General features: G+C 44.2%; 1 protein-coding gene across 1 annotated transcript in view; it reads right to left on the bottom strand.

Annotated features, from left to right (window-relative positions):
* Positions 1-10,888, bottom strand: part of EFCAB5 (EF-hand calcium binding domain 5) — a 90,425-nt gene extending 79,537 nt beyond the window's left edge. The window contains exons 1-2 of the mRNA XM_073616850.1: positions 10,735-10,888; positions 562-1,102 (exon numbers count right to left, since the gene is read on the bottom strand). Coding sequence (XP_073472951.1) covers positions 562-1,070 — 509 coding nt within the window. The 5' untranslated portion in view covers positions 1,071-1,102; positions 10,735-10,888. The remainder of the gene's footprint in view (positions 1-561; positions 1,103-10,734) is intronic.
* Positions 10,889-11,093: the final 205 nt, after the last annotated feature.

Genomic DNA, 11,093 nt, shown 5'->3' on the forward strand with positions numbered 1-11,093 from the left:
TTGGACATTTTAAAACCCTTTTAGCGCTACACTTATTTTGTTTTCTTTTTACTTGGCATATATCTTGTTGGCCGTGTTAGCTGCTGTTTTTTCTTTAGGGTAGCGCAGTATATTCTTCCTCTGTATATATGTATGTTATCTCTTGGTGTCTCATGCCTATTCCTTTTGTATCAGTATTAAAAGGAGAAAGAGACCCATCAAACACAAACAAGTGGAACTACGTGAGGGCCAGATGGTTAGCATGGAGAAGGGTATTGTCTTCCACTGCGAATGTATAAAAATAGTATTAAACTCAGTCAATTGTTGGTGGTAATATTATAGCGAGTAATTGCAGCGGTGCTGAGGACACCAATCAGTTGGGACACCAATTTCCATACATAACAGATTTTAGGTGCCTCACGTGTTTGTGACAAACCACCATGGCAAACCACAAGGTACCACCATGATAAGAAAGAATGTACATACAATAAAAGAACAACAATGAACCTCAAAGGAATACTTAATCAGCTTCTTCTACAAGGACCTTGAACAGTCAACGCTATTTACTACATTTTAGCTTACCTGTTGAATTCTAAGTCAAAAACGTTATTTTTCAGATCAGCAACTACTTGTTTTAGGCCTCGAACATAAGCAGATTTTTCAGAGCCGGGAAAGAACCCAGGATTATGTCTCATAAGGTATTCTCCAAGATAATTAACTGGATCAAATTTTACTGAGTCCTCTTCAAGAACTTTTTTTTTGTCGACCTCTTGGAGCATGGCCTCAACCCCGTGAACAACAGAGGGCATTATACTCTCAAGCAGATAAGCTCGCGTACCCACAGTTAATTTGTCTTGGCTGTACCATTCCTTTGCCAATTCATCAGCAGGAACAATTTCTTCAATTTTCTTCTCTTGTTCACTTTGTTTTTTTATATTCGCTAATGTTTTTTGTTGCAGTTTTAAGCCTCTTTCATGCATTTTGTTAGAGAATATTCCTCTATAGTCTTTATCAGTTTCTGTGGAATGGGGTAACTGTGTATTGTCCATGCTGTTATAGGTGAATGTAGCGTTTGTTGTAGGAGTTTCCATGACTGATGACTGAAAAACTCCTAATTCTGTAACTAAATTATTAGAAAAACAAAGAATCTATAATTAGATTAAAATATATGACACTTGCCTATTAAACAAAAAGTGACTGTTAAGCCCCATACACACTATCAGATTTTCTGCAGATTTTTTCCTTCAGATTTACCAAAACCATATAATATGAGGTCAAACCTTAGGAGTTTCAATTTGTATGCAATCAGGCAGGCCCTTGCACTACATGGTTTTGGTAAATCTGAAGACAAAAATCAGCAGAAAATCTGATAGTGTGTATGGGGCTTTTTAAGAGGGATGAGATGACCTCCCAACACAGATGGATTGTCCGTTAAGTACTACAAATAGTAGTAACCCACTGCAACCAAATAGATATCAGTTGCAATACAGTTTTACAGCTACACAGATACAGCTGATCTATAAAAATGGTACACATGATAGGTTTCTATTGGTTAGTGCACTTTATGCATTACCCTTTACATTACTGTGTAAGATTGAGGTTTGATTAGCTATATAACCCTAGCATGTATATAGGCAGGTTCGTTATTTTCTCCACTGTAGGTGGCGCTCATCCATAGTGGCAATGCAAGTGAAGGAGGATGTCAAGAGGAGCCTCGCTCTAGTATAATCTCCTCAGTCAAAGGGAGGCAGCATTCAAAGGGATGCTGGCATCTCGTGTGACTTTGGCGGCCATCTTGGGCTACGCTGAGTCTATTTAAGACCCTGGCTCCTGGGATTGGTGCGCATTCTACGTGTTGATAGAGTAGGGATAGGTCACCCGCCTGTCAGGGACAGTGCTTAGCGTCAAGGAGAGGTTCCAGGCGAGTAGGGAAAATGCAGGGACACCCCATCCTTCCTGGAAGCCTCCCCACTTGGGTATGAACCAGCCAAGCTGCACTCCGCCCTTCGAGACAGACACTGCTGGCACACCTGAGACCTAATGCTATTACTCATCGCATAACATCCTGTGAGTGCACCCGGTTGGGTTATCCTCCCGCCGCGCTTGTTATGCATTACTGAACTTCAGTTCAAATACAGTTCTGATTTTTGCAACTTGGCTCTAAGTATTTATTGCCACCACTCCACACTGCACCCAACCACATGTGTATATAGCTTTAAAGTAGATACAAATTCTTTTTAACAGTTTTCACATGCAGCATGTTACCTTGCATACAAATACAAATGCCATATCTGCTTTCCTCCAGTGTTCCTCATTTGCATTCAAAGTGTCTTTAAAGTGGTTGTAAATCTTCTATAACAAGGCTTACCTGTAGGTACCATGAATTTCTCCTAAGCTTGCACTTGCACTGAAGAAACAGCTCGTATGTGCTGTTTCTTCAGCTGCTGTGCCGTGACCGGTGGCTCCCGCACGCATGTGACGTCATTGCGGCTCTGGCCAATCACAGCGCCAGAGCCCGCGAACCCGGAAGTAACACTGCGGAGACATGTCACCCGTCAGTGGTGTACGGGGAACACCGCAACAGCATCGTTCTATGGTGAGTATTTCATAATGAGCTAGTATAAAATGCATACTAGCTCATTATGCCTTTGTCTTGCAGGTTGTTTTTTTTCCAGAGTTTACAACCACTTTAAATAATTGCCCCTACCTAAAGCGTATCAACAGTTTTATAGGACTTTTCGGTGCCACCTTTTCAGTTGGCAGCTACACTTTTGGGTTCACACTATCGAGAATCGGATGCAGGGAAACCTGCATTCAATTCGCATGTCAGGAGATTGTGACCGGCTCTCAATGGAGCTGGTTCACACATCTCCAGAGCGGCTCCAGTGCGAATTGCACCGGAGTCCTGTGTGTCTTCTGGTCCATTTCAGGTCCGAATTCAGCCAAAAATTCAGACTGAAATCGGACCTGAAATGGTGAACAGGGATGCACTGGACCTAGGGTTGCCACCTGTTCAGGATTCACCTGGACAGTTTGGGTTTGGAAACCCGGACACATTATTTAGACTGGACTATGGCTTCCCAGCAGGGTTGCTGGCCGCAGTTGTCTAAGCTGAGAGTGTCTGTTCCACTCTTTCACACTGCACAAAGCCAGCACTAACAGTTCCTCCATCCAAACACAGATGGTAGAGGAGAGAGGGCTCGATCTGCACCTCTTCCCCCCACCCCTACCCCTCTGTGTCTTCCCACACTCCAATCCCCGAGTCCTCTCCATACATCAGAGTTCTCAGGGTTCCCCCTGAAATCAGGGTTCCCAGAGTTCTCCCTTACATCAGAGTCTGCAGAGTCCCCCTTACAGTGAAAGGAAACTCTGTGGATTCAGATGTAAAACGGGAACTCTGTGGACTCTGATGTAAAGGGGGACTCTTGTTATTAACTTCTTATGATTAGAAATATTATTCAATAGCAAAACATATGTATCGTTTATACAACAAAAAAAAGTGTTCGGGTTTGAAGAAAAGGTGGCAACCCTAACTGGTCCCCTGCTGTGAGCCGCTCCGTACTGCAGTGTGAACCCAGCCTCACACTTGAATGAGCATTGGAGTTGTATAGATGAGCAGAGGGTACCATACCAACTTGGGTAATGTCACCACCTGTCTAGTAGTCAAGCCATGAGCTTCGCAAACCATGCTGAGTGCTCACCACACTACTTACCTTTTCAGCAGGGCCAGTGTTAATAGTCCACAAAGAGAAGTTAGGTACTGCTAGTATTTCTAGCAGGATCACAAGATATCTTTTACTTTTAATGGTGTTCTGTAGATAAATAACAGGACAATGTGCATGCGTGGGCAGACTACTATATATAGAGTTTTGATTTGACCACACATACACTTCACCTTCTATTTTATTCTAACCTGCTTGCAGAGGCAGAGCTACAATTCAAAGGAGCCAGCTTCCAGCTTCTTCTCGATAATGCTTATTTGGAGTCTGCACTGTTAGCTTCTCTGAAATGTATGCAAGCACTGGAATAATATATGGGTGCACATTTTATTTAGTTACACAGGCATAATTATACCACTGTGTGAAATATTTTTGGTAATGTTTTCAAAGTAAAGCACACATTTTCTTTTCCCATTCAAAGCAAAGCATGATTTGCTTTAATTGGTTCTTTCCTTTTCTCCCCCTTCTGCTCCATTCAGCCACAGAAATTAAAGCCTAAGTGCAGCCAAAATTGGAAACAGAAAATGCGGCACAAAGGACAAACCACACAGTCATTAGGATGTGTCCCTTGTGCTGATTCAATCTCTTTAGTCAGTGAAAATGCTCCTCCATCCTTCCACCTACCTCCGAGATTTGCCGTAATCTGCCTGTGCGGCGGTGGTTATTACCATAGGTGTGTGCAGTCTCTTGCATTAGGGTGTGCACCCCAAAGCTCAAATACATATGCATGTGTATATGTACTGATGGTGTCAGTAGGGCAGTGGACAGTGTCATTAGTTCTATTTTTTTTTTAAATCAATTAATGTATTTTGTAACATTTTGTTTTGTGGATGAAATATCAGTGGTCTAAACGGGGGAATATGCACCACACAAGGCGATTAGGGTGTGCCCAGGCACACCTGGCACACCCTGTGCGAACGCCTATGGTTATTACAACTAACAGGCTGTCACAGGCTCTCATCAAGAAAGCCTGACTATGCCTGCCTTTTCTGCCCAGCTCCTCCATTCATGGAAGCCGTACTGCAGCAGGATCTATGAATAGAGGATGGGTGGATGATTGATAGCTCTGCCCTGTCCATTCATAGATCTTTCATTCATAGTAGCTGTAGTATGGTTTCTATGAATGGAGCAGCTGGGTGGAAAGAGTGGGCCCATATAAAGTACAGATGTTCTTTAATCAGTTCAGCCCCAGAAGATTTGGCTGCTCAATGACCAGCCAATGGCATTTGATCATGTCTGCGTTTTTTATTTTTTGCACTATAAACAAAAAAAGACCGACCATTTTGAAAAAAACAAAACAAAATATTTTGTACTTTTTGCTATAATAAATATCCCCAATTTTTTTTAGAAAAAGCTATTTTTTTTTCCTCAGTTTAGGACAATATGTATTCTTCTACATATTTATTGTAATAAAAATCGCAATAAGCGTATATTGATTGGTTTGCGCAAAACTTATAGTGTCTACAAAATAGGGGAAAGATTTATGGCATTTTTATTATTATTATTTTTTTACTAGCAATGGCGGTGATCAGCGATTTTTTTTTTTTTTTTTTTTTTTTTATCGGGACTGCAACATTATGGCGGACAGATGAGACACTTATGACACATTTTTGGGACCATTGGCATTTATACAGCGATCAGTGCTATAAAAATGCACTGATTACTGTGTAAATGTCATTGGCAGGGAAGGGGTTAACAATAGGGGGCGATCAAGGGGTCATCGCGACCGGCGGGCACGCGCATCAGCTCTGGTGTCGAGCCGCCCCCTAGTGGTACAGCTACGTCCGTTCACCCAGGGGAGCCAACCTGCTGCAGTATAACTGCCGCGGCTGGTTGGGAAGGGGTTAAAGTGTTACTAAACCCAGGACCCTCCATTCACTATATCTGGTCTCCCACAGTACACTGAACATGAAGAATGCAATTATTTTAGTAAATATAAAATGCTAAATATCTTTTCTCATCAGCAGTTAGAGCAGTCTTGTGACTTCTCAGTGTCTGGTTAAAGCTTGTAGGAGGAGATTTCATTCGCCCCTGATTGTCATATGAGGCTGCAGGACCCCTGACCCTCTGTCTGGACAGTGCTGATTGGCCCTGTGCTGATCACATGCACTCTCCCAAGAAAAAAAAAACTCTCTAGCAAACTGAGCATGTGCGGCTTGTCTCCAAGGCTCTGTTCTATCAGCAGATAGATTTAGGACTGTGGAAGAAAGGGAGGATCAGAGAAGACAGGATCAAACACCCTTTTTACACAATGTGGAGGATTAACCCCTTAGGTTCCACAGAGAGTATAACAAGCATGCATTACTGCATATACAGACTGATTTTACTGTTGTGGGTTTAGTAACACTTTAAGGCCTCCCACAGTATTATTTATTAGGTGCAAGCACAATGATGATTTACAGTACCTAATGTAACATCCCATAGCAATCAAAGTTCATTTTACTGTAGCCATTTCAGTGAAAAATCCAATCTCCCTGCTTTCAGTTATCATATTTTGTTGTTAAAGGACTACTCTACCTAAGGCCCCTTTCACATGGATGGATAGAATGGTGCTTTTAGCTGCGGATTTTCTAGTTTTCTACCGCAGCTAAAAGCACACAATGCTTTCCTATGACCCCATTCACACACACTGTGTTTAGCTGCGATTTAGTTACATGCGGTTCCGTGCGAATAGAAAAAATAGAATTGACTGCGTCCAGGAGCGCAGCTATCCGCACATAACCGCAGGTAATCGCAGTGCACTGTGTCAGCTGCGGATATCAGCACCGAGCTGGCTCGCTCTTCGGGAAAGGAAAAATGTTTTTTCCTTTCCCAATGAGCGACAAGCAGCATGGGGATCCGACTTGGATCCCCGCCAATACCAGGCACTGTGTTTGGTATGAATTTTGAGGGGTCCCCCACCCCAAAGCACCTTGTCCCCATGTCAATGAGGATAAGGGCCTCTTCCCGACAACCCTGGCCGTTGGTTGTCGGGGTCTGCAGGCGGGGGGGCTTATCTTCTACAGGGCTCCTCCGCTATCTTCTGCTCTTTTGCCACTCTTTTGCTAGCAGAGGAGCCCGGTCTTTTGAGACGTCTTCTTCCCTCTTCTCTTCCAGAGATGTTGACACGACGCTCCCTCTCGCTGTAATGCCGTGAGCGAGGTCCGCAACCAATTATATAGGCATGGGGCGTGGCCACCGGGTGATGTCACCCGGTGACCCCGCCCTCTTATGACGTCACAGCCCCGGGGCATGATGGGACTGTGACGTCATAAGGGGGCGGGGTCACCGGGTGACAACACCCGGTGGCCACGCCCCATGCCTATATAATTGGTTGCGGACCTCGCTCACGGCATTACAGCGAGAGGGAGCGTCGTGTCAACATCTCTGGAAGAGAAGAGGGAAGAAGACGTCTCAAAAGACCGGGCTCCTCTGCTAGCAAAAGAGTGGCAAAAGAGCAAAAGATAGGGGAGGAGCCCGGCAGAAGGAAGAAGGCACTAGAGAAGAACCAGAGAGCGCAGAGACGACACCGGAAAGAGAGGGAGAAGAGGCCTGAGAGAAGTCGGAAGAAGACCCCCAGAGCTGCCTAATAAATTACTTTTAAAACCTGTCCAGTCTGTCTTTTTTATTGACACTTTTTTTCCCCAAATGAATGGGTAGGGGTACCATGTACCCCATACTCATTCACATAGGGTGAGGGGCCGGGATCTGGGGGCCCCCTTGTTAAAGGGGGCTCCCGGATTCCGATAAGCCCCCCGCCCGCAGACCCCGACAACCAAGGCCAGGGTTGTCGGGAAGAGGCCCTTGTCCTCATCAACATGGGGACAGGGCGCCCCCCCTTGCCCCAAAGCACCAACCCCCCCACGTTGAAGGCATGCGGCCTGGTACAGTTCAGGAGGGGGGGGCGCTCACTCGTCCCCACCCCCTTTCCTGACTGACCAGGCTGCGTGCTCGGATAAAGGTCTGGTATCGATTTGGGGAGGAGTTTTTTCGGCGTAGGGGGTGCCCCTTGGAATCCATACCAGACCGAAGGGCCTGGTATGCTCTTGGAGGGGAACCCATGCCGGTTTTTTATTTAAAATTTGGCGTGGAGTTCCCCCTCAAGATTCATACCAAACACAGTGCCTGGTATTGGCGGGGATCCAAGTCGGATCCCCGTTCAATATGAGTCGGTACCCTGTCGGGTTGCTATGGAAATGGCAAACTGCAGCTAAACGCAACCGCAGCTAATCGCACTGTACAAATGCAACTGATCGCAGTGCCTGGTGTCTTGAATTTCACAGAAAAAAAACAAGCTTTTAACTGCGGCAGAATAGCCATCCGTGTGAAAGGCGCCTTAAAGAGAAATAACAAATAATTTTTCATATTTATCAAATGAGTACATTAGAGTGTATCTATGGTCAAAACATAAAATTTATTTCCACATTGTATTTCAATTATTTTTAGCCCACTATTAATCAGAATGATCTTAAAATGTGTAAACTTACATTGTGATGATCCTCACATATTTAAATTCAGTTTCTGTGACACACATTCACTGTGTCCTTTTAATCAGCACTGCTGTGTCACACATTTCACAGAACCTGTGTTCCATCAGATTAGGCGACCGTCAAAACTTGTAACGGAAGTGACGTTCCGTTGCGGCTATTTAGGTACACCCCGCACCCAGCCGCACTAAGCCAACAGTCTGAAGTCGCCAAGCAGACATCTTGTTACACCCACAGATGTCTTGCATTTCACACTTATTTTTACCACTAAACTGAGCTTATATCATCACATACAGGATTTAGAAGTCCGTGACACTGTTTTGATGTTGATTTTTAAAAGCAGTGGTGTTCCGTCAGATTAGCAAAAGTGTGAGATAAGTAGGCTCCCGCTGCTTCTAAAATTCAACATCAAAACAGCGTCACTGAGTTCTAAATATTGTATTTCACGATATAAGCTCAGTTTAGTGGTAAAAATAAGTGTGAAATGCAAGACTTCGGTGGGTGTAACTAGATGTTCGCTTGGCGACTTCGGACTGTAGGCTTATGCCCAGTACACACGGCCGGACTTTGTTCGGACATTCCGAAAACAAAATCCTAGGATTTTTTCCGACGGATGTTGGCTCAAACTTGTCTTGCATACACACGGTCACACAAAGTTGTCGGAAAATCCGATCGTTCTGAACGCGGTGACGTAAAACACGTACGTCGGGACTATAAATGGGGCAGTGGCCAATAGCTTTAATCTCTTTATTTATTCTGAGCATGCCTGGCACTTTGTCCGTCGGATTTGTGTACACACGATCGGAATTTCCGACAACGGATTTTGTTGTCGGAAAATTTTATCTCCTGCTCTCCAACTTTGTGTGTCGGAAAATCCGATTGGAAAATGTCCGATGGAGCCCACACACGGTCGGAATTTCCCACAACACGCTCCGATCGGACATTTTCCATCGGAAAATCCGACCGTGTGTACGGAGCATTAGTGTGGCCGAATGCAGGGTGTACCAAGATGGCTGCGACGGAACATCACTTCCATTACGAAATCTGACGGGTCGCCTAATCTGACGGCACATCTGCCTTCTGAACTACAGAGGTGCTAAGAGTAGGAGTTTCAGGAGGCGGAGTCAGTACAGGAATTTCTGATTGCAAGTAGCAAGGTACCATGGGTACCTTATGTAGTCCTTAGAGATTGAAAGCAAACAGCGGAAGAAAAGCTGCAAAGCATGAAGGGAATCCAGGAAGTTGTAGATGAAAGGAGAGTTTCAAGTAGGCTTGTTTTGGATTGTCAAAGATAAAATATTGTTTGTATTTTTATTATAATGCTGATGTTATGAAATGAAAATGTATGCTGTGGCCATAAATTTAATATTTGCCACTGCCATAGTTAATACCTTAAAGCGATAGTAAACCGCAGAGGAGCCAGGAGAGGACACACAGGCATGGCCACACGGCAGGAGGTGAGTGGCAGCCGAGGTCTGTGATGGCCCTGTGCGGACCGTGGTTGCCGCTCATCTCCTGCCATACGGCCCGGTCATCAACAGCCCGCGGACCCCTGATGTAAACTGATACATTCTCATACCTCCCAATTTTTTGAGATGGGAATGTGGGACACCTACCAGCAAAAGTATGCAGGCATAGGACACACCCCTTGCCACGCCCCCTTAAAGGAGAATTGAACAAAAAAAAACAAGATTAAACCCACAAGTGCTTTTTTACCACTACTATTCCTTTATATTGGCTTTTGGAATTTACAAATGCAGCAATTTAGAAATCAGATGAAAGGTTTAGCACTGAAAAACACTTTTTGAAAGTGCATTTGATATACATCTATACAGATCAGACCAAAATGAGGGACAAATGAGGAGGAAAGAGGGACAGAGGGACATTGCTCCAAATCAGGGACAATCCCTCGAAATCAGGGACAGTTGGGAGCTATGCATTCTGTTGGACAGCTTGTGTTTTTGAAAAACAGACTTGCTGTGCAGATCACCGGATGAAAACAGAGGAAATCCTAAAAAAGAAAACAAATGCAGCCATCACATCTAAGAATTAGTAAACTGCAATATAATAGGTGTTTGCTTTTGGGTTTCATACTGCTTTAATCTGCAGACGATGGGGGATTTGGTGGTGCAGTTTGTTACCAAAAACCCAGAATATTTCCCTGAAGAAAAGTCCTAGAGCCAATCCTTTATGCTTCATTCACACAGTCACACTAATTTGCGGGTACTGGTGTGTACTGGTGTGTACTGGTGTGTGTCTTTGAACGCACACTGTCTGCTTTTGGGGACACGCACCCTCCTGATTTTCACATTGGGACAGAGACCCAATAGGCATGAATGGGACTGACTGCATGCGGATGCATGGGGCACCTGTGCATCCTATGTGGGCAAAGACAGCCCTTCACACAGAGGTATGGATAGGTTCGCCTGTGTGAATGAGGCCTGAAAATGCTGAATTGTCCAGCTGATAACCATGTATGAAAGTAAAATAGAAATGAAAAAAAGCACAGAACTGGGTGGTGGTGAAACATTTTTGTCTAAATACAGTTTAATGAAAATGTCATATCTTACCTTTATTAATCACTCCATGCAGGTTGCCTATTCAGGTCAAATCACGTGTAGATTGGCTGATCTAATAGAAGACCTTTCCCCTATCTGTAGTGTGGGCTCTGTGTGTGTGTCCACTGTGTTTAGCTTGGTCTAGTTGCTAAGAGACCATTCAGCATGTAGTCTGTCTGAGCTGTGTCCAAGTTCCTGCTTCATCAGGATTGGAAGCAAGCACGCTATGTTTTCATTGGCTATTCATGATGAATGGCCACATAAATCCATATTAACCACTTAAGGACCGAGCCTCTTTTTGACACTTGTTGTTTACAATTAGCTTTTTTTTTGCTAGAAAATTACTTAGAACCCCCAAACATATATATATA

This window comes from Aquarana catesbeiana, linkage group LG02 (assembly GCF_042186555.1).
Source record: "Aquarana catesbeiana isolate 2022-GZ linkage group LG02, ASM4218655v1, whole genome shotgun sequence".
In the NCBI taxonomy this organism is placed as follows: domain Eukaryota; kingdom Metazoa; phylum Chordata; class Amphibia; order Anura; family Ranidae; genus Aquarana; species Aquarana catesbeiana.